General features: G+C 38.4%; 1 protein-coding gene across 2 annotated transcripts in view; it reads left to right on the plus strand.

Annotated features, from left to right (window-relative positions):
- Nucleotides 1-27,490, plus strand: part of ERC1 (ELKS/RAB6-interacting/CAST family member 1) — a 148,774-nt gene that overhangs the window by 3,176 nt on the left and 118,108 nt on the right. Inside the window, exons 2-6 of one of the 2 annotated variants that reach the window (XM_070946610.1) lie at nucleotides 16,825-17,241; nucleotides 20,199-20,273; nucleotides 21,254-21,409; nucleotides 24,291-24,383; nucleotides 26,413-26,580. In XM_070946610.1, the coding sequence (XP_070802711.1) occupies nucleotides 16,825-17,241; nucleotides 20,199-20,273; nucleotides 21,254-21,409; nucleotides 24,291-24,383; nucleotides 26,413-26,580 (909 nt within the window). The remainder of the gene's footprint in view (nucleotides 1-16,824; nucleotides 17,242-20,198; nucleotides 20,274-21,253; nucleotides 21,410-24,290; nucleotides 24,384-26,412; nucleotides 26,581-27,490) is intronic. The other variant, XM_070946613.1, reaches the window with a different exon arrangement.

The raw sequence follows: 27,490 nt of genomic DNA on the forward strand, positions 1-27,490 counted from the left end.
GCATCTAGTGATTTCTGCCCTTTATACTGAAGATCTGAATAATGAAATTTACTTTAAAGAAATATCCCCACATAGACTTTCAATTATGGTTTATTTGGATATTTTTAGCTGAGCTCAAACCACATTTATTGCTGAAAGTAGTAGTGTAAAGTAGTGTTAAGCAGTCTTGAATCAATCACTGCCCTAAAATGAATTGAAGACAGTTTTCATTGTTTCTAATCAGTGTTGTCAATGTTGAACATGTAGGCTGTGAATTATTGAAGTTGTAATTCAACATGCCTGGTTTGGAAATTTTAGTATAAAGAGTTAATGTTTAAATATGCTAGAAACATTAGATGAGTTAGATCAGGGGTGTCAAACTCGCAGGCCAGATGCGTCACATGCTGCCCCCTCCTGGTTTAGCAAAGGGGGGGGAAAGTCCCGATACATCACGTGATGCCGCTGTGACAATGCGAGTTTGACATCCCTGAGTTAGATACTTTCTGCTAAAGAAAATGAGTTTGCTAACTTATAAGTTACTGTAGAAGTATCAACTATTTTGTATGGGATTGCATTATGATCAATGTGAAGCTCCTCATGTTTTTATACTTTATTTAAAAAGGAAAAGAAAATTATCAGACTAACTTCAGTTTCAGCTTCTTATATGAATGGCATACTTGGTATGTTCAGAAAACAGAAGTATAGGTAGTCCTCGACTTACGACCACAATTTCTGTTGCCTAAAAAGCCTAAAATTTCTGTTGCTAATTGAGACAGTTAAGTGAATTTTGACTCATTTTACAACCTTTCAACCTTGCACCGTTAAGTGAATCACTGCAGTTGTTAAATTAGTATGGTTATTAAGTGAATCTGGCTTCCCCATTCATTTTGGTTGTCAGAAGGATGCAAAAGGTAATAATATGGCCCCGGGACACTGCAACCGTCATAAATATGAAGCAGTTACTAAGCATCTGAATTTTGATCATGTTACCATGGGGTTTCTGCAATGGTCATAAGTGTGAAAAACAGTCATAAGTTACATTTTTCAGTGCCGTTGTAACTTTGAAAGGTCACTAAATGAACTGTTATAAGTTGAGGACTATCTGTACTGTAATATTAAACACTGTTTTTGCATTAGAGTTGTCCGATTTTTAAGAATTAGAACCCTACTTTCCAATGCAAGAGTTCTACATACTTGTGCACCAACAGTATTGGTGTACTGCTTTCCATAATATCATTTATACCTATATTTTATCTAATAAAACTCTTTTTCCTAAGTATCCAAGTGGTAGAATGATATACGGCACAGCTCTACTGGAAAAAAAATTAGCTACCTGACCATAATGAAGCTTTTATTTAGTGGACCTTGCTTTACCCAACTTTCCATGCAATAGACTCTATTTCTGCAGTGATTTACATAATTTGCATGATTATGTAGTGATGCAAATGACATAAATTAATGCTGGTAGGTTAAGCCATCACAGTGACCCACATCATATTTGACAATCATTTGTAAATTACAAATGTAACTTCCTCGCTTGTACACTGAAATGTCATTTCATTGTAATTCACTTTTTTGGGGAGGGCAACTTTAGTTCTTCCAAATTTACTATACAATTCTAAATTTAGTCACAGCATATTTGCTTTGGAATAAAACTAAGAAAAAAAATGGTGCATTCCAGATGATTTAGACTATAACTCATATGATCTGTTGCCAGGAATTGAGTTTTATTTATGAACCAGCTGTTATTTGGTTTGCAAGCTGACCTTTTCCTCTCCTGAGTCCATAATATAACAAAAACCCAGGTGGAATATATCAAAACATGCCTCTCCTTTCCTTGATTATATGTCATGTGCTTGGAGATAAACAAATTTTGATTCTCCATTCTGTCTAACAGTATGTGTTATCCACCTATGCAAGCCCCTTCTTCAGAATCTTCTACCGCTTGAATAGTTCTTTTGTTCATAATTTTAGTGCAGTTTTTAATAAACAGTAAAAACTAACACAAAGTAAACAAAAAGAAAAGAGAGAGAGTCCAGAAGGTTATAGGAAAAAGAAAAGAAAAAAGCAGAAAAGCAAAAGGCAACTAAGATAGTAATAAAGAAGTGGCTTCCAACTTTCATTACACGAAGCATGAACCAGTATACTAACTTTTCATTCTATCTTAAAGTTACAAATACAAAAACGCTTCTCTCCATAGCCTAAGTTTTAGCGACCTAGAAATCATATCTTTTCCATCCTAATTCAGCAAAAAGTCTGTTAGGAGTTACCAGAAATCTCAAACAAATAGTTTAGCCCTGATCAAATAGTCCAACTTTATATTCCTTATTTCTGTTGTGCTCAGTCTTGAATTTTAAATCATTTCTATGGTATTGCAGGATTTGATTTTTTATCAATCTTCGGGGTTTAAAGGGAGTCTTCAAAGCTTTCATCAACTTGTTTTTTTAAATCCCATAATCCTGGGTTTTCTTGTCACAGCTGTTCCATGTCCAGATCCTTTTCTTGATTTTCTATAATGTTTATATCAGGTGAAAGTTTTGTAAAGTTTTTCTCATCTTTTAAAAGTTTATCCACTGAAATTATCGTTACTGAAATATTAGTTATTAATATGTCAGTCAATGTTTCAAAAATCTACTCAGCTTAGCTGTGTTAACTCTTTTCTGCCTGGTCCTTTAGTTCCCTCTAGTGTCCATTTGTAACATTTATCAAGTCTCCATTCTTAATATCGGTTTAGTTTCATTTCCGTCATTTCCTGTGAGTATATTATTTAATTATATTTGTTTTTCAAATCTTACAGCAAAAATAACCAATAATCCAAATTTCTCTGGTCTCCCAATCCATTTTTTTTTTATTTGATTTATATGCCGCCCTTCTCCGAAGACTCAGAGCAGCTTACAATGTGCTCAGCAATAGCCTTCATCCTTTTGTATATTTATACAAAGCTTATTGCCCCCACAACTGGGTCCTCATTTCACCTACCTTAGAAAGGATGGAAGGCTGAGTCAACCTTGAGCCTTGGCGAGATTCGAACCCTGCAGTAATTGCAGACAGCTGGTCTTAATAACCAGCTTAATAACAGGGTGCCTTAAACTCCTGTACTACCAAGGCTCTTGTTAAATCTTTTTTGTTAAATCATTTAAATCTTTCTTAAATCAAAACCCTCTTTTTTTTTTGTTTTTGCCAAGTGTATATTATTTTAAATTCTTAAGTCTCTGTTTAAAAAATTTTAAATCCAAAGAAGGTGAAACTCACCAGATGTCAAATTAAGCTTATCGTTTTGAAGGTCTCTAATATCCACAAAATGGTTAAATTGAACATTTCTGAATGTGATTAAAAAGTGAGTTTGGCTGGCTTAGTGTTCTTATGAAAGACTGTATCTTCTGACAGCAAAGATGGCATCTCCCTTGACTCCTGGCATTCACTGGAAGCCCGGCTTGACCAAATTTTTTTAAAGAGAATTGCCATATCATCTGTTATACATACAATACTTTTGAGCACACTTATGTCAGGCTTTTCTGGTAGCTGCCTGATAGGCATGGAGCACAGGTTGCTTTTCCATGTTACTTCTCAAAACTTTCATATGATCAGTAGTGCTTGTCAACCCTTCAAAGTAGACTAGATCAGAAAACAGACTCTTTTAAGTTATGGACTACTATAATTCTGTTGTTGCTGGAACTAATAATAGAATCTCTAAAGCTTGACAGACTTTCTGCCTGCCTGCACGTATTTCAAACAAAATCAAGAGGGAATAATTTTGAGGGTGGTTTTTTTCACTTCCACTCCCACCCGCCTTTCAGAACTATGCTGATGTTTTGCTCTTCTATTCCTTCAAGAGTATCTCCTTCCTCTTCTACCTGTTCTTACCTTTGGACCAGTCTTGCAGGACAAAGTGAAATGATAGAAATGGCATTGAACTATAGAGCTGTTTTCTGAAATAGAAGCAAATTGATTCCGGTCTTTATTCCGTTTTTTTATCAGGCACATTCAACGAAAATCTCCCTGGTAACATTTTATTTCATGGTTACTGTGACAGTTGGGTATGTTCAACCTTTTGAAAATGAATGATTCATCTTGATGTTGTCACTCTTTTTGGTTGATGGAAAGTCTAACACTAGATCAATTTATTTATATTTGCTGTAATTAATGACGGATCTAACAGTTCCATTAATAAAAGTAAACAGGCATACTGTACACGATGTTTCTTTTTTCACTATGTTCATACATGTTTTTATAATCTTAATTCAAATTTAGGATTTGAATTCAAATTTTAGAATTTAGAAACATTAGAATTAGAACTTTTGAGATGCATTCATTAGATATAATTTTTAGATATTAAAAAAGCATCACATCATTTGTCATATCATCATTTTTTTAGGTTCTAGTTTAAAATCTCTGTTAGTCTTTTTATTGTGGTTTTTTTTTCTCCAAAAGTAATTAGTTCCTAATATTCGTAACAAGTTCTCAGGTTCTCTGTTTTAATTTTGTCTGATAAAAAAATATGCTGATCATGAATAAATGTGAAGTCTGCCCAAACTTCATAGTTATCTTGACTTGCAAATGACATATTCAAGAGCATTCTTGAATGAGCAATGATCAAAAATGGAAGAGAGAGGGTTCAAGCAGGGGTTGATAAAGTTGAATACTAGATTGGCTATGATCCAAGAAATTATTTTCTCAAACATCTCTTAAAAAGGGAATGGAAAATGCAAGTAGAAGCTGCCTGTAAAATAAACAGTTGATCAGTACATCCTTTTCTTAGGCAAGTAGTGGATCCAAAAACGCAGTGTAGGGATTAATTATCTCAATGGATAATTAAGTAAGCCACTTTTGGTAAACCCTTACCAGTCGAGAAGGATACAGCCAATCTGTGGATAATCACTTTTTATGTCAAAACACATTATCTAGATTGGTCATTACAGGTAAATGAAACACCATATAAACATATATCGTGAAAATCATAATATTAATATGACTGTTCATCGAAGCAGAGGTCTCCCTTGCTTTAGGAAGCCCAGAATAATCCAATCCACATAGCTGGTAGTGGAGAAGGAGAATCGAGTCTTAAAAAATCATAATTATTTTCTGATGGACAGAGAATGGGTAAGCCCCTGCAGTCCTTTTGCCAGGTCAGTCACATATCAGTTTTCCAAACATAGTAGGAATTAATCTAAACAGTTTTTCTTCGAGCCCATCAGTTCCGGCCTTCACTGGAAATCTTAATTGCAGGAAATGAGTGGGAAAGCTGTCTTTGCTTGCTGTATGTTGATATACCTCTAAAAGACACATGCACAACTACAAATAATATTGGTCATTTTATTAAAACTAGATTGCTTAGCAACGTATGAAAAGGTATACCAAGTTCTATGCTCTATGTAGCATCATATTTAAGTTCCCTTGTTATGGGTGCAGACAAAAGATAAACTGACATACTTTGTTGGTATGTGACCTCAGAACAGGAGAAGTGAACAAAGGAGTATTTACTGATTTTATCTGATTTAGAAGCTGCAGACCCAATTAACTCTGGCTCACAGCATAAAAAAACTGACAGACGGACAGACAGATCAATCTAGTATTTAGGCATGAAGCTGGAAACCAGGAGACTGCGAGTTCTGATTCTGCCTTATGTATGAAAGCCGATTGGGTAATTTTGAACCAGCTATCCTCTCTCAGCCCAACTTACTCCATGGGGGAAAATAGTAGCAGGAAGGTTTGTTAGGTATGTCCTCTGCTTTGAGTTATTTATAAAAATAACAGGCAGAATATAAATAATTTCCAACACAGAATCTATTCCCCCAACGTCCTCCCAACGGTAGATGTCCATAAAACATATACTAATAAGGGTATATTGGAGCTGCAGCCCTTTTGTTATGTATGAACATGATGTAACAATGTTCATGATCAGGGTTAGTTATTATTGTTAAACTTAAGACAAAGCAGAAAAGTGATTCCTCTTTCTGATTAACAGAACTTGACTCCCATCACCCCCCCCCTCAAAAAAAAATCTGGAAAGTTTTACCATCAGAGAGGAAACAATGAAATGTATATTCTGCATATATGCTTACATATTCTTCACTGCAAATTAGTCAAATATTAATAGAGAAATTTAAACATTGAACAACTTATAAAAATTACATTTGGCTAGATGGAATATATCCTACTGTGCATATTTGAAACAATCCCTGTAGAAGTAAAAGCCAACATTAAATGACCACCAAAGGCGGGATTGAAATGAAAAGGAATAATTTGTCATAGTTGACCTCCAACCGCCACCAGGATATACTCAGGATGTGAGTCTTCCCTGCAGGAATATGTGATCATTGAATGTGTATCTTAAATGTCAGGTCTGTAGTCTGTCTTTTATAAGGGGCAAAGGAAAACATTAGGACTATTTAATTAGTCTTTAAATAAAAATAGCCCAGAAGGAACAAGGAAAAAAATTAGACATAAACTAAACCTGATAGAACAATGGGCCATAGCCCTTAACAGGGGAGCAAATAGTGGAGAATAGAGAGCTGGTCACATTGCAAAAGAGCCCAGGAGCTAAATAGAAATCAGGGTTATAAAACTGTAACTAGAGCCGTGACGGCGAACCTATGGCATGTGTGCCACAGGTGGCACACACAGCCATATCAGTGGGCACACCAGCTCAGCTCTGGTGTGCATGCGCGCACTGGCCGGCTAATTTTCGAGCCTTCTGGGCCCACCAGAAGTAGGGAAACAGGCTGTTTCCTGCCTCTGGAGGGCCTGGGAGGGTGTGCGGAAGGCCCGTTTTTCTTTCTCACCTGGCTCCAGTTCCCCTCTATGCATCTGGGAAGGGCGAAAACAGCCTTTCCCACTCCCTCGGAGGCCCTCCGGAGGCCTGAAACGGCCCATTTCCCAACTCCCGGTGGGACAGGAAGTGATTTTTTTGTTGTCCCCAGCCTCCAGAGATTCCTAGAGAGGTTCTTAGAGACTCCTAGAGAGGCTCCTAGAGACTACTAGAGAGGCTCTGGAGGCTGGGGACAGCAAAAAAGTCACTTCCTGTCCCACCGGGAGTTGGGAAATGGGCCGTTTCAGGCCTCCGGAGGGCCTCCGAGGGAGTGGGAAAGGCTGTTTTCGCCTTCCCAGATGCATAGAGGGGAACTGGAGCCAGGTGAGAAAGAAAAACGGGCCTACTGGGCCATCGTGTGCCAGGAGCAAGGGGGGAGGGGGATTGCATGCGCAGGGCAGGGCACATAGAATTATGGGTGTGGGCACGCGCACGTGCGAACCCCTCCCACCCACCCCCTTCCTGGCACACGATGGCAAAAAGGTTAGCCATCACTGAACTAGAGCTTAGTGTTAAGCAGATGCCAAAGACAAATAAATGTTATGCTTATCAAATAAAACAAATCCTAAATCAAGACTTAAACCAGGGATTTCATAAAAGACTGCATGACTGTGGGTTCACAGAACTTTGGTTTCCATCTTTGGTTCTAAAGTTGCACTTTCCCAGACAAAACTGGATGTGCATGGGGGGGGGGGATTCCAGACACACAGATCCTGCTCAAAGAGCAAGTTGTAGGTGTGGTATTGAAGATCTTTGCCCAGATCCATCTAGTGCAGGGGTATCAAACTCAAGTGCTTAGATCTGGCCCACGGGGCTGCCCTGGAAGGACCAGCCCATGGTGCCTCTGCCAACAGAAATGGCGCTCAGGAGGCCCGTGCACAACTTTCCCAGGCCCCATTTTTGTCTGGGACAGCCTTCTGCAGCCCTCTGCCAGCTAAAATGGAGCTCAGAGGGCTGCAGGAGGCCGTCCCGGCCAAAAACAGGGTCCTGGGGGCCGCACACAGCTCCCCCAAGCTCCATTTTCGCTGGCAGAGGGCCACACCCACCTCGGCCCAGCCATGCCCCCCCTCGAGGTCAAACACAACTCTGATGCAGGCCTTAATGAAATCGAGTTTGACACCCCTCTCTAGTGCATCAATTGTACCCTTTCCTGGATTAATAGTGCTTTCTCTTGGGACACAGGAAGTGAACCTCCTGTGTTGTGGTGCCTGCCCTCCGCGATAGCATTCTGCTGGCATTTCAAACAGCCCTGATCCTATCGTCCTTTGAATGGGTCTTGAAGATCAGGGCTGCTTTTTGCCCATTCGGATTGAACTGTTATGTGTGTCTGTTTTTCTTGATATGTCTTTTTATTTCTTTTGTTGGTCCTGTCGACTATGGTTTTATTTTTAATTTGTGTTGCCCAGGGTCACTGTTGACTTGGGTGTCTATAGAAATCTAAATTAGAAGTAAACAAGCATCTAAAACCCTTGCTGAGATTTATGACTTTTGGAAAGTAATGTGATAGTGGGAACAGAGAAATTTTTCTGCGTGTCTCTGCATTGAGATCAATCTTTTCAGGAGATTCTTTCAGGTTTCTTTGACTGTTGTTCCATTGTGGTCTGTGTCTGACTTGTTTAGCTCATACTTTCTGGAGCAGATGGGGGAGAACTCAGGGTCTTCTTTTCTTTGGAAGCATATGTTTGTCTAAAACCACAGAGCAAGTTGTGAGTACATTCGTGCACATGTTTTATTTCATTGCGGTTAAAGAAAAGATGAAAATCCCAAGCTGAGAGTATTTATATCCTCCCACCTACCAAATATCTCTGTCTCCAGCCTTGATCAATATTGGGATATGAATCTGAGTGTGTTGGAAAGCTTGAATGCGGTTAAAGATAGATGGAGCCAGCAGCGCTTTGCTTTTAAGGTCATGCTTAGAGAGCAAAGAATTTTAGAGAATCAAGGGAGGAGGAAAGTATTTTAGTCATTCAGACAATACCAAAAACTATTTTTTTTAATCACACTGAACTACTTTAATAGCCATAGTGAATCATTGCATGGAAAGAAGCAACTGAAATATGTTAATATGAAAAAAATGCAAAACCCCGATACATTTGCATGAGTCACTTCACCAAAGAATGCTTTAAAAAAAAAAAAAAAAAAAGCTTGGTTTGCTTCAAAATAGTGGGAACCTCCTGTATGGAAATATTAAAGTATGCAAATTTAAAGATCATGCGGCCAGATTTCAGGGAGTTTGAGTAAAATAAATGATACCACACAAATACCTTCTGTACTTACATGCATGTCAGTGTCTGTCTCCCACTTAAGGTGTACGTCTAGTTGAAGAAAAGTAAGAGAAAGAACCATTTGTTTTTCAAAATGATATTATTATTAATATTAATGTTATTACTACTACTACTACTACAATAAGGAAATGCAAAGAAAAAAATCTCACATTGGATAGAAGAAGTTGAATAACACAAGAATTAATTATAAGTATTAATAATACATAAATAAAAACATAGGGAAACTTTCTGGTAACACATTTTCCCTTCTTTTTGGTTTATTTCTCCAGCCACTAACCACAATCTAGATAGATGGATGAATGGATGGATGGATGTTAAACATTAAACATTTATCTTAAACATTAAAAATTATTGCTACATATATTTGAATTCATATTCCAAATGTATAAATTTGCTCTGCTGTTTAACATAATATAGTGGGAAACTTTTTTTGCTGGTTAAACTTCTGTTACAGATATACTCATCAATGAAACCATTGCTTCATGTTCCCCAGTTTTGGTCCTCCAATCTGATACCATCAGCAAAGTTTCTCTTTTCCAATGTTTTATTTATTTATTTATTTATTTATTTTTATTAGTCATATTTCTTGCTGCCCATTCTCCGAGGACTCTGGGCGGCTTACACCAAAGACAGTATACTAAATAGCATATTGCCGCCTAACAATCTGGGTCCTCATTTTACCCACCTGAGTCAACCTTTAGCCAGTGAGATTTGATCCGCTGAACTGCTAAACTAGCAGTCAGCTGAAGTAGCTGCAGTACTGTACTCTAACCATTGCGCCACCTCGGCTCTTGTTGTGCCAAATTTGTCCTTGCTGCCATCAGAATATGTTTTAATAAATTCTGCTAATATTCATTTATTTTTTCTGGAATTATACTTATCCAGAGATCACATTCAGAAAGGAGAGCCAGCTGCTCCACCCCTCAGCCTCCCTATGCATTATGGCGGCTACATGACATCATCCCAGAATTGGGCATCATTTTGGAACAGCCACAATTCATTGCAGCCAGTCCCAAAATGGTGCTCAAGTCTGAGATGGTGCCACACAGGCTTGGTGTTCGGTGAATCAGCTACTTTCTGAAGGAGATCTACAGAACAGGTAAATCCCCAAGGCATGATGGAGAGGAGGAAGATGGGGGAACCAGCGTGGTGAAAAGCAGGCCCAATGCCTGGAAGAACCCAGCAGGGTGGGATGGGGGAAAGATACACAAGTGTGCTGTAGCATCCCTGCAGTTGGTCACAAAGTGGACGGATTGCCAAGTGCCTAAATTTTGTTCCTGTGACTCGAGGGGTCCTGCAGCAGCCATAATTTCCAGCAAGCCCCTCTTAAGTCTCTTTGTTCATCTCCCTCATAATTTCAAATGGTCACTGAAAGAACAGTCCTAAGTCAAAGACTAGTTGTATTTCTTTGGAAGTTTTGCATCTTATTTTATCATACCGTATTTTCTGGCGTATAAGACGACTTTTTAACACATGAAAATCTTCTCAAAAGTCGGGGGTCATCTTATACGCCGGGGGTCGTTCTCCTGTAACCAGGCAGACCAGCCCGAAAGGCTCTGACGAGCCTTAAATGGCTCTGGCGATCCAAGCTCTGACGATCCCAGCTGCGTTGCCTGCTAATCAGGCAACGCAGCTGGGATCGCCAGAGCCATGTAAAAGGAAAAAAGTTTTCCCCCTCCAACTTGCTTACCTTAGCTGCTAGTCGCAACGCTTGCCTTACTTCGCTTGCCTGAATCCACTCCCAATGTAGCAGGCAGGGAGTTGTGGACTTCAACTCCCAGAATTCCTCAGCCAGCTTTGTTTTGCTGGCTGAGGAATTCTGGGAGTTGAAGTCTACAAGTCTTAAAGTTGCCAAGGTTGGAGACTCCTGTTCTATTGGGTAAGTTTTTTTCCCCTTTGGGAGCTTTAAAAAAAATAGTTAATTGGGGTTTTTTTTAGTTGTTTTTTTTTTTAGACCTAGCCATTTAAAGTTTAGGAAGTTTTAAATTTAGCTTTCATATAAAAATAAAAATAAAATAAAATAAAATAATATTTGTGCAGCTTTCTGAGATTTAGTGTGTTTCTGTAGTGTTTCACTCTAACTACAGAAACACACAAAATCTCACAAAGCTGTATGTGGAATTTTGTGTGTGTAAAGTGTGAAAGTTGTCTTTTTGGGCTTTTTGTGGCTGTGTGAGGTTCCTGCTTGTTGCAGGGGCCATTTTGGGTCTAGCACAGCTGCTTTTACATTGTGGGTGAGCCAGTTGGTGTTTTTTTAATTTTTATTTGGTGTGCGTTGGAAGAGGGGTAGTATTACACGGCGAGTATAGCCCAACCCCTATATTTTAACAGGAAAAGTCAGGGGTCGTCTTATACGCCGGAAAATATGGTAGTTTTAACTTATTCCACCTGTTTCGTATTTCAGTCAATTTATATATACACCCTGAGAAATGATCTTGATTTTTTTTATAAATATTTCAAATTCTGTCAGTTTTCTCTGTGTCCTTTTTTGAGATGAGTTTTTATTCTTCTAATAAGCAATTCTTGCTGTGCCTTTAGCCTGTTTCAAGCAGGGTGGATAAAAACTCATGATTTTTAAAAAAAAAAATTAATGGATTTTTTTAATTTAAATCGGATTTTTTATTTAAATCAGATTTTTTTATTTTTATCAAATTTATTTTAATAAAATGCTTTTGGAGTAAAAATCTAAAGATAGTTTTCTATTTAAGTTACATTAATAGTTTAGTTTGTTCAGCATGAATTGGAGCTTAGTTATATAGCATGAGGCTGTATATTCTGCAATATTGGAACTGTCGGTGAGTCAACAGATGGTCAGAGGACAAGCTACTGAGGGACACAGATGACAGTTGCTCTTTAAAAATTATGATATAAATCGAGTTGATTTAAATCAAGCCTTTTTACTAGTGATTTAAATCATGATTTAAATTGTGATTTAAATCGACTTGATTTAAATCAAATCCACCCTAGTTTCAAGAGTCTTGATACACTATATTGGCATATGTGATTACATATTTCTTACTGTAGCTTTCTTTGAAATAAAAGGTATTTGATAGTGAAACTAATGGAGAAGTCACCAGACTTACTCTTGTTTTTAAAAACAAGAGAGAGAATTGTTTCATTTACCACATTAATATTATACATTGTCCATAAAGCATGTATGACTTCTCTCTGGATGGTACTATATTATAAATTCCTTTTTCTGGTAGACTTTGACCTGCTAAAGTTTGTTTTGTTCAGTAATTTTGTAGACTAAGAAGTTAATGCTATTACAATTTGATTACATTTTGTTGAATCTATTATTTTTTTATTTTAAACTGTTCCAAGATGCTATTCATTAGAAAGACAAGGCTCAAATTTCAATATCAGTAAAAATATTTTTTTCTTGTTTTATCAAATCATTATGTGTTTTATGGTAGGTTACATTGGAAGAAATTATATATGGTCTTGTATTTGAACAGTTCCAGCATGTGAAATTGTATTTTTATTTTTTGATAGCATTGGAATATCTTTTCCTATTTGCTTTCATAAACAAAAAAAGTTTTTCCTGTTCTAGGAATCTAATAAAATGCGTTGATGCCAAGGTGTTTCTGTTCTTTCCTATGTGGCATACTTCTGTTCCTTGGGTTTATTTTGACTATTTTCTGTTCATGTAGACATGAACAAAATGTTCTTTGCTTGACCTAATCGAGCTGAGAAATGTTCTACTGACAAGCTACTTATCTGTAAACATTTTTAATCTCTTTTCTACTCTATTGCCTTTGAGATTATTTAGCAATAGAGTACGTTTAAAATCAACTTTTTAATGTAAGATTCTATAGTATCATAGCCTTATAAGACATCTGTCCTTTTTTAGATATTCTATTCAATTGTTCAATACAATATACAATAAATTTTATTGATTAAACACCTCTCCATATCAAAAAGCTCTCCGAAGAATTCTCCAAACACAGTAAAACATATTCATACTAAATTGTTACCTGTGGTGTCAAACTCAATTTGTTTTAGGTAGGCTATCTTCTTCATAATGGTCTTTGATATGAAAATTGCAGCCTTCCTAGTAATATGCAAATTCACTCCCTATAAGAGGTATGACTCTTTATCCTGATTTTCCCAATATTTCTTAGTTTTTAAAACAAGATTCCAAGTAAACATCCATTTCCCCAGAATATAGTTTGCAGTTATACAAGATACGTTTGATACCTTTAGAAGCAAGTGCACCACCATATACTGTTCTGACCCAGCTCCCCAAACACGACAAACCCTCTGAAGTGAACTCAAAAAATTCCTTTATTAGGAGTGCCGGCAGCCCCGGCAAAAAATTTCTCTCTCAACGCAGGCTAACAAGTCCGGCTGGCTAGAAGATAAATAGTTGTCTGCCACATCTGTTCATCTCCACCCCCTGCCTTTTATCCCCAGAGCTAGGGTGGGGCTAGCAGCAGTGGCTCTTCCTTCCCAAGGATCGACCCATGGATTTCCACTGCTCTTCTCTTCTCTGCCTTCTGTGCATCTGCGCATCAGGCACTGGACCCAGCTCTTCTTCTTCATCAACCACCTCCAGACCTGGGGGCTGTTGACTCTCCATCTGAAGGCTGACGGACGGCCCAGGCTGCGCCCCTTTCTCCCTCCCTCCCTCTCTCTCTCTGTCTCTCTCTCTGCCAGCTCCATTCCCTCTTCCCCTTGAACTCTCAGGTTTCCTTGATGCTGACCCTGATTCCCATGCCACCTCCTCTGATTCGGCTGCTGGAGGGGCCGGCGGCCAACAGGCCACAACATATACAATCTTTCTGCAAATGGAACTCTATGGCAGGGGACTCCAGCCCCTGGGCTGTGGGCCATACACGGAGTGTGCGAGTGCAAGCATGAGGGCACATGCACACAGCTCCACTTCTGCGAGCAGCGGGCACTGGCTGTCACATGCAAAGCTCCATTTGTGTGAGCGTGTGCACATGCAACTCGCACAAATGGAGCCGTGTGCATGTCTACCGCTTGCACAGAACTATCCCCATCCTCCCTGCCAAGCCGGAAAGGTTGGAAACCACTGCTCTATGGAATCTGTCATATCTTAATTGTTCAAAACGTGTTCTAAATCTGTTCTAAAGAAAGCTCTTCTAAGATGTGGGGGCATATAAATGATTAAATACTCAGTCTGAAAGACTAATTTGTGCCAAACCAGCCACTTCAAGATCTTAACATTTAAAGATATGATATAGTCTTAAAGCAGTATCATCCAAACCCTTCATTTGAAATTTTTCTCAGCCTTCAGATTGGAGTGGACTAGGAATTAGACAGAGAATTCATGTTGTCATATGGTATTTATAAAGTTGGGCAGCCCAAATATGAGGAGACATACTAAGTGCCTTCAGAGTACATTTTAGCACTTATATACTGCTCCATAGTGTTTTACAGCACTATCTGAGCAATTTACAGTGTCAACATATTCCCCTGAAAATCTGGGTCCTTGTTTTTCTGATTTCAGAAAGATAGAAGGCTGAGTCCACCTTGAGCTGGTTGGCATCAAACTCCAGGCTGTGGGCAGATTTTGTCAGGGTATGTAGATTTAATAGCTGTAAGCTGATGGAAGGTTGTAAGCGGAAGCAACTATAAGCTGATGCAATGGGAATGAAGCAGCAGGGTTACTGCCACTTTAAGAAGCTGGGTAAGAAGCTGTCTATATAAAGGAAGCCATTAGAGGGCGTCTCCCTTCTCATGTTCTCTCTCGTCGTGTATCTCATTGCTCACCTTGTGTCAGTAGGTGTATTATAAGTATTTACCATGTATAAGTCTATATATATATTGCTGTATATAAACCACTGTTAATTATCTAAAAGCGCTGTGTGCTGTATTTTGGCTCCTGGGTTTATCTCATAATACTAGTCACGCTGCCTAAACTCTGGCAGATTTAGTATGCAATATTGCATTCTAACCACTGCACCCCCACAGCTCCTATGGATGAGACAGATTACTCGCCATTCTGGGTAATCTGTCACATCCAAAAATAAGTTCTTGACCCAACAGTTGGACACTTTAATTGCGTGGTGACATTGCATAGTAAACTTGGTTCAGCCATTACTGCTGGAGTTGGCATGGATTTGCCCACCCTTAAGAAGCATTTTAGGTTGATGTGTATCTGTTTCAAAAAGGGATCATTTGTCCTTATAATTCTGCATGATTTGTAATCATTTGAACTATTTTCATATTGTATACTTTGATAATTGGAATTGGGGATCCAGGGTAGTTTTGGTTGGCCGGCGCCTTCGGCCACTAAGTGTAAAGAAGCAACCTAGAACTAAGGAGAAATTTTCTGACAGAACAATTAGTCAGTGGAACAACTTGCCTCCAGAAATTGTGAATGTTCCAACACTGGAAGTTTTTAAGAAGAGATTGGATAACCATTTATTTGAAGTGGTGTAAGGTTTCCTGGTCCCTTCCATCTCTGATATTCTGTAAACTTCTGTAGCCCTTCAGTGAGTTCCTGCCTCTCATTGACCTCTTGAAATGTGGGAGCCAGGAACCTGTTTCCATGAAAATATTTATTATTTATTTATTATTAATTCAATTTGTATGCCGCCCCTCTCCGAAGACTCAGGGCAGCTCACAATGCATTTAAAATCATCATAAAAACATTCAAAAATTAAAGACATTAAAAACATTAAAACTCATTCACACCATTCATGGCCGGATCTTGCCGGATCGCAAGAGCGAGATCAATGGCCCCAGGCCTGCCGGAAAAGCCAGGTCTTCACCGCTTTTCGGAAGGCCAATAGGGTGGGGATGGTCCAGACCTCAGGAGGTAACTGGTTCCAGAGAGTTGGGCAGCCACAGAGAAGGCCCTCCCCCGCGGGCCCACCAGCCGGCATTGTTTAGCTGACGGGACCCGGAGGAGACCAACTCTGTGGGATCTTACCGGTCATTGGGAGTTATGCGGTAGAAGGCGGTCTCAAAGATACCCTGGTCCTGAGCCATGTAGGGCTTTAAAGGTAATAACCAACACCTTGAATTGTGACTGGAGATCAATAGGGAGCCAGTGCAGCTCGCGGAGAATTGGTGTAATGTGGGTGTACCTAGGTGCACCCACAACAGCTCGCGCAGCTGCGTTCTAGACTAACTGTAGTCTCCAAACACTTTTCAAGGGTAGCCCCATGTAGAGCGTGTTACAATAATCTAACTGTGAGATGACAAGGGCATGAGTGACCATGAGGAGAGCCTCCCGATCCAAGTAGGGTCGCAATTGGTACACCAGGCGAACCTGTGCAAAGGTCCCCCGAGCCACAGCTGACAGATGTTGCTCTAATCTTAGCTGTGAGTCTAGGAGGACACCCAAATTGCGAACCTGTTCTGAGGGGGACAATTTCTCCCCCCACCCCCACCCCAGAACCAAGGAACCAATTTACTAAGTATAGGTAAGACCTAACCTGGTAGAATATGAGAATAGAGTAGTAAATGGGCAATTTATTATATCTGATATATTAAGAACAAATTCTTTTTTTTAAAGAATATATAGAGTATATAATGAACAAGTTATTATTTAAAAAAAACTTTTAAACTTTGTTGAAACTGTTGGCTTTAACTTTTAATAACATTAGAAGATCCCTAATTGAACTGGATGAGTAAGGGATGCCTCCTGTACTCGGAGGTGTCCCAAAACTAGGAATGTTTTGGGACACAACATTGTATATTTATATTCTCTCTCATAAATCTGTATTGTATTCCTTCTTACTGAAATGATTATTAATTTGGATGTTTATTTCTCAGCATATGCAGATGACCATTCAAGCTCTTCAGGACGAGCTTAGGATCCAGAGGGATCTGAACCAACTTTTCCAACAAGACACCAGCAGTAGATCCAGTGAACCATTTCTGACCGAACTAACAGAAGAAAACTTCCAACGGCTTCATGCAGAGCATGAGCGTCAAGCCAAGGAACTCTTCTTGCTACGCAAAACCCTGGAAGAAATGGAGTTGCGCATCGAGACTCAAAAACAGACCTTAAATGCTCGTGATGAGTCAATTAAAAAGTTACTGGAAATGCTGCAGAGCAAGGGATTGTCTGCAAAAGCCACCGAGGAAGATCACGAACGCACAAGAAGGTTGGCAGAGGCTGAAATGCACGTTCATCACCTGGAAACCTTACTAGAGCAAAAGGAAAAGGAGAGCAGCTTGCTCAGAGAAGTGAGTTTATTCACATAATCCATCTAATCTTTCACTTTTTTTTTTCTTGTTTTATCTTTTGATAGGAACAAGCCCTTGCAGATTTTTTTCCTAAGCTGTTTAAAGCAACAAGCATCTTAGTCTGGAATCTAAACTTACCTGATTGGCAAATTGGTTTCTTATTCATAATTTATTCTGAGCTCCCATATCATTTGATAAATTCTGTATGTAGGAAGTTGGGGATGTATCTGGGAATAATATCAAAAGTATCAACAAAAAAAAAGATTGGAAGCTGAAATTTGAAATTTTGGGTTGTTAATATCCATATATGTTTAAGTCTGGATTCAGACATGGAGAGGGTATCGATCAAGAACATGTCTAAAAATAAAATAAGTAACGTATTTATGAACTTTACTTTTTTGTTCTTTAGAAATTCATTCTTGCGCAAGAAAAATACTGGGAGCAATCAGGAATTTATCCTATCCTTATACAATAGCAATTTATCCTATCCTTATACAATAGTGCTGGGACGCGGTGGCTCAGTGGCTAAGATGCTGAGCTTGTCGATCGAAAGGTCGGCAGTTTAGCAGTTCGAATTCCTAGTGCCACATAATGGGGTGAGCTCCCGTTACTTGTCCCAGCTTCTGCCAACCTAGCAGTTCGAAAGCACGTAAAAAATGCAATTAGAAAAATAGGGACCACCTTTGGTGGGAAGGTAACAGCGTTCCATACACCTAAGACTAAAATGCTTCTGACTCTTGAAAATGGCTGAACTGACTGGGTATTGCTTGTATGAGAAAAGGGGAAAGTAGAAATAGCATTCCGTGTGCCTTTGGTGTTTAGTCATGCCGGCCACATGACCACGGAGACATCTTCGGACAGCGCTGGCTCTTCAGCTTTGAAATGGAGATGAGCACCGCCCCCTAGAGTCAGGGATGACTAGCACATATGTGCGAGGGGAACCTTTACCTTTACCTTTATACAATAGCAAGTCTATTCTGTGTGTTTATAAATAGAGCCTACCTGAATCATGACAATCTGTACATTATTCTTTTATTTGATTTTAGTGGGAAGCTGTAAATGATTGTCTACTTCTATTTAGAAAACCAGAAATCTGGACAACAATAAAGAATGACAGTTCTATAGTTTCCATAGAAACAATTATTTTACTATGAAGGATGTTTGAAACCATTTGCTGTTTTGCATCATGTTTCAAGTGGAGTAAGCATTATATTCTTCACTGATTTTCATATAACTTTATGATTAAAATTTATAAATTTAAGGCAAAACAGCTGAATTATTTTGGACAGAACACATTCATATAAACAAAATCAGACATTCCATCATATAGGGCTAAGAGACTTTCTTATAGAGAAAACTTGCATTCCAGATTTCTTTTGTAGATTAAAATTGTATTTACAGCAAATAAAAGTCAAATGATGTAAGGAGACCTGACAGCTCTATGGGAGGTATACAGGTATACAGGTATGTAAGAGGGTGCTGAACACTAACAATAAAAATATTGAAGGAGATTTTTGAAGAATGGAATCAGAAAATAGATTCAATATCAACTATGTCAGTAGTGGTATCTGCCTCTGTGGACAGACTGTATCCAAAATATGTTATTGAAGAAATGTAGAAAAAACATATCTGACAAAATAGAGGTGAATATTGAAAATGGATTTACAACTTACAGTCTAAGAGAATGTTTTAGAAAAGGTTGTTTCATTGGATGTACAAAGAAATTGACTTACAATTTAAAAGGGAAATATACATTACAAACCAAGAAAGTGACTTGAATAATTTTCTACTGAAAATTACAAAATAGGTTCTTTAAGCCTTGAAGAATTCTTTGTGATAGGACAAAGAAGAAATGAAGTTAAATCAAATTGTACAACAATATTTGAATGAACTAAAGATTACAACTTCTAAAAGTAAAATGAAGGAATATAAAGTTGGTTTATTTGATCAAGAATAAAATAAGACATGTTATTTCTCCTGGCTCCTGAATGGATTTTCAGCTAACATCAGAACTGAAAGATAATGTTTTATGGATTTGTTCAGAGGTAAGAGATGATGAGATAAATGTTTGTAAGCTTAGAGGTGGTGAAAAGTTATTACACTTGTTTATACTTGTAATTATATTTGGAGGTCACTTCTTTATATATTTCTTTTTTCTCTTTTAGATTAGATTCTTTTTTTTTGCTTTTGCTTTTCTTCCCCTTGCACTTTTTACTCCTCTCTAGTTTTTTTCCCTTTAGTCTTGATGCTTACATTACACCAATATTTAATACCTTATGCTAATATTTAATGTGATTTAATATTTCCGGATGTTTCATTATGAAAATTGCTATAAAAATGGGAGGAAAATTAGTGCATGATTTGTTTGTCATTATTCTAATCCAAGATTAATTGTGGTCTATAGTGCAAAACAGTTTCTAGTGTTTTAATCCCAGGCATTTTCATTTTGCTCCTTCTTAACTACAGACCATTTATGTCAGCTGCACTTTAATTGTTTTGATGAACAGTTCCTTGTTATCACTGTGGAAAGAGCTATCGTCATTAGTAACTAGGTGGTTGCTACTCTGGGAATGTAGGAGTATCGCTGGCATAGATGCTTTATCAGCTTGTTAAGTACATAGCAGATTGTTGCTGTTATTTATTAATCCTGTTTTTTTCAAGTATTTTGTCCTTCTGGAAGACGAAAGTTTCATAAGATCATTGCTAATAGGTATTTAAATTTTTTAAAAGTTCCTTCAGCTATTACTTTTGAGTATGCTTTTTTTTGCGAAAAATCATTGATATGCAGTTCACTGTAGCTATTTCTTGTTTGTATAAAAAATAATAATAACCGTAGCTGTACCAGGAAAAAAGATGGAATCATTTAATACCTATAATACTTTTTCTATGAATCCCAGAAGTTCGATGCTGTTGTGTTTAGGTACCTACCATACTTAATATTTCTTCTTCTTAAATAGGAGATGCACCGTCGTTTTGAAAATGCTCCTGATTCTGCCAAAACTAAAGCTTTACAGACTGTTATAGAGATGAAGGTAAAAGAAACTAATTCTATCAAATGGAATAGTTTTTTCTCTTTTATATTTTGAATTTTCATCCTGACATGTTGTACAATGCACTTTTTACCATCTCTGCTATTGTCAGGAGATTTTAGAGTATTGTTGTATAAATGTGCAGGACTATTTATATCTGGTTTATATTATGTATGTGAAATGAATGTCTATTTTACCCTATTGTCATACTTGCCATCATTAATTTTTTTAATATGTGCCTATTTTGTTATATATTCTAGATAATGGTTTGTTTCATAGGAAGGACTTTAATATAAAATAGTTTCAATAACAAGGAAATAATTGTTATATTTGAAACAGGAAAAAATTATTACAGAAAAAATTAAGAAATAGTACATCTTTTTCTAGATGATATTCTAAGTGAGCAAAGCATAGCTATTTTCATTGAATGTACAGATAAATACTTCTGAGTGTGTTGCAGAAATGTATAAATGTTTTTCTATTGAAGCATTTTTTTCTTATTTGCCTCCAAGTTCTCAGTGTATTCCCAGTGTTATTTCTGGGTTTAAAATGCCGGTTTCCATTAGTGTATATCTGTTTTCTGTTTAAATTGTAGATGTCTGTGAAGATTTTCAGTCATCCAGGTCATGGTTGTCTCAAAGGTGTTTTTTTTCAAAAGGTAATTGAACTTTCTTGTTTTTCCCTTGAAGATGTTTTGCTTCTCATCCAAGAAGCTTCTTCAGTTCTGCTAATGATGGAGAAACCTTTCATTCTCCACCATTCAGTCAGGGAAAAACAAGAAAGTTCAATTACCTTTGGAAAAAGCACCTTTGGGTTAAATTGAAGATGCCTATTTAATAACTGCTACACTTAAAAATTATGTATAGCACAGTGCTACAGGGAGAGGTTTCTCGGACATAAACTCAAATGTTATTAGCAAAATATTGGCTTTTTTTTTTTTTTTTTTTTTGAGGAAACTAAACCATTGTTCCATGTATTTGAAGGATTCTAAAATTTCTTCTATGGAACGTGGACTCCGAGATTTGGAAGAAGAAATCCAAATGTTGAAATCAAATGGTGCACTCAGCACAGAGGAACGTGAAGAAGAAATTAAACAAATGGAGGTGTATCGTAGCCATTCCAAATTTATGAAAAACAAGGTAATAATTAAACAGCATATGTTAAAAAATAGCTTTCAATTCCCCCAAAAACGAATTCATCCACTGAATCACAGAATAGATAAAGGATTATAGTGATCTATTTTCTCTACTAGAATTCCTTCAAATTAAGTGAAAATGCTTAAGCAATGCTGTAAATCTGTGTAACTATAATTTAAGATTGGTGAACCAAATTTGATTTAAGATGTAGAAACCAGTTTAGGAAAATTGAATTGCGTCAGCACAATTAAATAAAACTGTGTGTTGTTCATACTCTGGTAAAATACTCAAGGGACATTTCTTGCATAAATTAATGTAAACAACTGTCCATTATATAACAAAATGTCTTGGAGAAAATGATGACTTTGAAATTTAAGATTCATCAGGGTGGAAGACCTCAGAAGGTTACAAGTGGTCATGCATTGCCCAAACTATAATCAATATACATGTTTTTAAAGTCTGCTTAATGTTAGAGAAAAAGGAGGAAACACCCTGGGCTTCCTTTGAAAAATGCTGAAATTGGGGTCTGCATTATAAATTGTTGATTATATGCTAATTAACTTTGGGCAGTAGAGTAATCAGATTAAAATGCATAGCTTGCCTTATTTATGTAGCTTCCAATCAATTCAGTATTTGATGTGGTTATGATTAAAATACTAAACTGAGCTGAAAATAGTGAAAGGAAGCCAACTAGCAAATCCAAAAAGTTTTTTTTTTTACAAGATTATTGTTTATAAGACATGGGTGAATAATATGGTTACTTGATGCCAAAAAGATATATCTAAGACTTCCGGAAGGGCCCAATTCAGTAATACTATAGCTGAGGGGCCATCATGTGCTCTCTGGAAGGTATGTGTCTCACATCACTTAATGAAAGCACAAAGAACAGGTCTTCCCAAAAACATTCTAAGCAGGGATGGTATTCACTTACCTTCACTACCAGTTCGCAAATGTGAGCGCACGCGCCACCTCCATGCATGCACAGAGCGTGAAAAATGGGACATGATGATGTCCGGGCGGGTGGGCGGAGCCTTCCACAGCTGCCGCTACCAGTTCGCCTGAACCGGGTAGAGCTGGCTGAATACCACCACTGATTCTAAGGGGTAGTTCTACATTAAATCCAGAAATGGACTGGGTACAAATGCAGCAAATAAAGTGTAATATAAATGAAAAAGCACTTCCTTATTTTGGATCAACGGCAGTTTCCAGTTAGTTTTCAAGAGCAGCAGTATTTATTTGGGTCGGTCGGGGAGGGGACGACAGGTCTGGTGATTTGGGAAGAGTTTGATCCTGTTACTCCCGAGGAAGTGGACAGGATCATGGGGAAGCTGAGCGCCACCATGTGTGTGTTGGACCCATGTCCCTCCTGGCTGGTTTATTTGGCCCGGGAGGTTACACGCGGCTGGATCCAGGCAGTGATTACAGCTTCTTTGGGTGAGGGGCACTTTCCGGCTGCCTTGAAGGAGCTGGTGGTGAGACCCCTCCTCAAGAAGCCTACCCTGGATCCAGCTACTTTGAATAACTTTCGTCCTGTCTCCAACCTTCGCTTTATGGCGAAGGTTGTTGAGAGTGTGGTGGCACATCAGCTCCCGTTGGTCCTGGATGAAACATTATATCTGGACCCGTACCAGTCGGGTTTCAGGCCCGGGTACAGCACGGAGACGGCATTGGTCACACTGGTGGATGACCTCTGGAGGGCTCAGGACAAGGGATATTCCTCTGTCTTGGTCTTATTAGACCTTTTGGCGGCTTCCGATACCATCGACCATGGTATCTTACCGTGCCTTGAGGGGTTAGGAGTGGGAGGCACCGTTCTTCGGTGGTTCACCTCTTACCTCTCGGGGTGTGCATAAGCGGTGTTGGCAGGGGAACAGAGGTCGGCCTTGAGGTCCCTCACATGTGGGGTACCTCAGGGTTTGGTCCTCTCTCCCCTTTTATTCAACATCTATATGAAGCTGCTGGGGGAGATCATCCATGGTTTTGGGGTGAGGTATCATCAGTACGCTGATGATACCCAACTGATCTGTCCCCGTCAACACACACACATAAACACAGCCAGCTGAGGGTTAAGGAAGCACTTGGCACACACCCAGGTCTTTATCTCCAACTTGGCAGCGATATACACACCGTCTGCCAAGTGCTTTATTTCCACAGAAACAGAAAGATAATATACTCAGCGTACAAGAGTCCAACAAAAATAAATATTCCTCTCAGCAGTTTCGGACGAGGCTTTAGTGACTATCCAAGGTTTATTTTTGTTCGTCACAGGGATCACTGGCCACCACCCTCTATTATATAGTCTCTGGGGTGTGGTCCAGTGACTCAGTTCTAATCCCTAGCATGCCTCCTGAGCTGCTGCAATCGTTTATCACGCCTTTGGAGGCGTGCGTCCAGGAATGCGTTCCCACAGGGAGGGCCTCCTTGGAGTGCCGTTGGCCAGGCAGTGTCATCTGGCGACTCCCAGGGAATGGGCTTTCTCTGTGGGCGCACCTACCTTATGGAATCAAATCCCCCTGGAGCTCCGGGTGGCCCCTGACCTGCCTTCTTTCCGCTGTGACCTTAAGACATGGTTATTTCGCCAGGCCGGATTGGACTGAAGGGGTTTTTAAGGGGAGTTTTAATGGTTTTTAACACTTAATATTGATTTTATCTGTTTTTATTGCTGTGAGCCGCCCCGAGTCCTTTCCAGAGAGAGGGCAGCATATAAACTTAATTAATAAATAAAATAATAAATAAATAGTTATTCTGAGAAACTGGTGTTTAATCATGGGTGGGTCTGTTAGCTGTTTATATGTTTGTGATGCTTTGCATCTCTTCAAGTAGTGGCAGGTTAAGAGGAAAACATTTTGCTCTAAATGTAAAAGAATTAACAATGTCGTGGCAGGTAGAGCAACTGAAGGAAGAGCTAAATACCAAAGAGGTTCAAGGGGAGGAACTGAAAAAAAAAGTGGCCGATCTCCAGACAGAGGTCTCTGCTGTAAGACTGAAGTTTCTTTATGCGGCGCCGCTCTGCTAGCTTTCTGGGGATGGCTTACTTTCCTTTCCTTTACCCTCTGCAACACTAAATAGCAAGAAAACTAACCCTTCTGCATCTGTCCTCATTCACACCTGGTTGATATATTACGATGTATAATCTACTCCTTTGAACACCCAATATTAGTTGCTCAGTTTAAAAGATCACTACGGTTGCATGAATTGTAATTTTAGCGCTTAGACAGAATATGAAAGAAAATTGCCACAGCATGATTTGTATCTTTGAGATGCATGTATTAAGCTTTTGAAATGAATAATTTGATCTAGCAGAGGTAATCTTGTTTTAATAAGGTTGCATAGTTTTAATGCACTGTTAGGGGCATAAATGCGAATCTTGCGTTGCTTGAACTTCCTGGAATGATGCTTTTTACATATCACGCATGGGCACATTTCATCGTTTTATGATTTATTGTATGCAGCAAATTCAATTTCTAGTTCTAGTAAAATGCAATTCCCTGATATATATTTAAAAGAGGAATTTTACCATTTGAAAATGTGTGAGTTAATCTGTGGTCTTGAATCCATTCTGGGCTCCTTTATAGGTGGAAAAAATGTTTTAGATTTTTTTTTTTATTTTATAAGTAACTCAAAGCAGCAAACATACTTAATACTCCTTCCTCTTCCTATTTTCCCCAGAACAACAACCCTGTGTTGTGTGTTGGACTGATAGAGAACAACTGGCCCAAAGTCACCCAGCTAGCTTTCATGCCTCAGGCAGGTCTGGAACTCACAGTCTTCACCACTATACCAATATTTGTGTGTTTGAGAAGCTTGATTTGTTGATTTTGAAAGTTTCTGAACTTTGTATCCTCCTATAAATGTAATCTAGTTGTCCTATTCTGTAGGAAGTAGGAAACCATTGTATTTTTCATCTTAAAAATTAGGTCTTAAGGCAAAAATGAAGTGAAGTTACACTTGTCTCTGAGGTCAGGTAGTAGATAGTATTTATAACAAAGGAAGAGGAAATACTTTTTGGCATCTTGATATTACTATTAGATCTAAAGATGTTTTTAAAGAGCTGGAAGTCTAATGAAGGATAAAAAGACTTACTATTTATTATTTAAATTCCTTCCATGGACTGGGGTCAGCAATATGATACCCACAGATATAAAAGCATATTTTGCCCTCAAAAGATTTTACCCAAAATGATGGAATGAATTGAGATTCCTAACTTTCATCAGGTTTTGACTTCGTTGCTCAGTTTTATTGCATGAAATTTCATGAGATCTTAATGTTCTTGTATGAAATCTAGCAAGATTTTGCCATTTTCACATAAGGTTTTAAAAGATGGCCAGCATATTATAAGACTTTAGTTACGCTTCAACTAGTAGCTAATTATCCCCAAGCCTTGGAAATAACCTTGGAAATGAACTAAAACTATATTTGCCCGTGTATGTTGCTCTGGTTTACATTTATATTTTATCCTGCGTCTCTTGAGGTCTGAGGAAGCAATTAAAGCTAAAGTGAAAAAAGATGTGAGGTAATAATAGTGCAGGCATGTAAAATGTTCTAGTGATAGTTTTCATCAAATCTGAATAATTTCTGCTTACTAAAAACCAGGGTATCTTTTCCTGCTGTTCACTTTTGAGTGCTTAAAAAAATACCTTATGCTACGACTGATTTCCTTGGTATTTGGGCCTTTTTCAATTTTGGCCTTCCACAATAGTGAGGCTAGTGGTTATAAGAGAAGCTGTTTACTACAACTATATAGTCTTATCGTCTTCCTATCAAGGAGCTTTCTTTTAGAAATGCTTTATTCTCTTTTCCTCAAAAACTCTTTAAACTTACACAAAAGCATGCTTTTTTCAGGTTTACTGTTCCTTTATTCAGATTTCTTGAGCTGGCTTGATGCCATTCCTTTGAGATTGCTGGAAATGTGGTACTAAACATGGAATGAAGCCATTTCCATAATGCTTCTGAATGCATTCTTGCCATTTTATAACATATATTCTCATACTTGGTTCTTCTTATAGATTGGTCAAGTGAAACAGGAACTATCCCGAAAAGATACAGAGTTGCTGGCTTTACAGACAAAATTGGAAACCCTCACAAACCAGTTTTCTGATAGCAAGCAACATATTGATGTACTCAAGGAATCCCTCACAGCAAAAGAACAGAGAGCTGCCATCCTGCAAACAGAGGTAACAAACATATCCCTAATACCGGGGAGTTCTGCACGATGATTGGGTTGGGCTGTGGAATGTGCATTCCTTCTGGGTGTTTTTTCTTCAGTTCTTCTTAAGTTAGAAGGAAAATCTGTGACTTCCTATGTTTTAAAGAGATATTCAAATTCCATACTTGAATATCTCTTTAAATCATAAGAAAGAATTGAGAAAACAAAGAATCTGGTCTATTCAGCAATGTCCACTAGTTCATCTATAAACACAGTACGAAGATAATAGTTCTCTCCCATTGTTTATCACTTGCAGCTCGTGACAAACCCTAGAAGATCTCTGTGATCCCTAAATATTGATAATTCTCATAGCTTTTGTTAAATGGAAATTCCAGTCCCAATTATTGATATTAAATGAGGAATATCTGTCATTTGTTATCATCCATAAGCTTACCTTTCCTGATGTGATCATTTAGGTCCCAATGAGAAGAAATACCATATTTTTCAGAGTATAAGACGCACCGGAGTATAAGACGCAGCTTAGTTTTTGGGGAAGAAAATGGGGAGGGGGGGATTCTGCCTACCAGGTATTCATCTGGCTAGCATCCTTAATCTGGTCAGCTTCAGCACATTAGTTTGCTGGTTTTGAGTGCACTCTCCCGCTTTTTATCTGTGCTTCTAAAGCACGGCTGAGAGGGAGCAGCAATGAGAAAAGCAGGCAAAGCACAGCAATCTCTTCACTCTAGCACCTTGTTAGGGCTGGAAAAAAAGCTTTTAAAGCACAGCTGAGAATCGAAGGGAACAGGCAAAGCAAAGCACGGAAAATCGCTTCACTTGCTAGCACCTCATTAGGGCTGGAAAAAAGCTTCGAAAAAGCTACATTCGGAGTATAAGACACACCCAAATTTGCAGCCTCTTTTGGGGGTGGGGAAGTGCGT

This window comes from Pituophis catenifer, unplaced genomic scaffold (genome assembly GCF_029215685.1).
Source record: "Pituophis catenifer annectens isolate HBS135680 unplaced genomic scaffold, rPitCat1.0.hap2 SCAF_7, whole genome shotgun sequence".
Lineage (NCBI taxonomy): Eukaryota > Metazoa > Chordata > Lepidosauria > Squamata > Colubridae > Pituophis > Pituophis catenifer.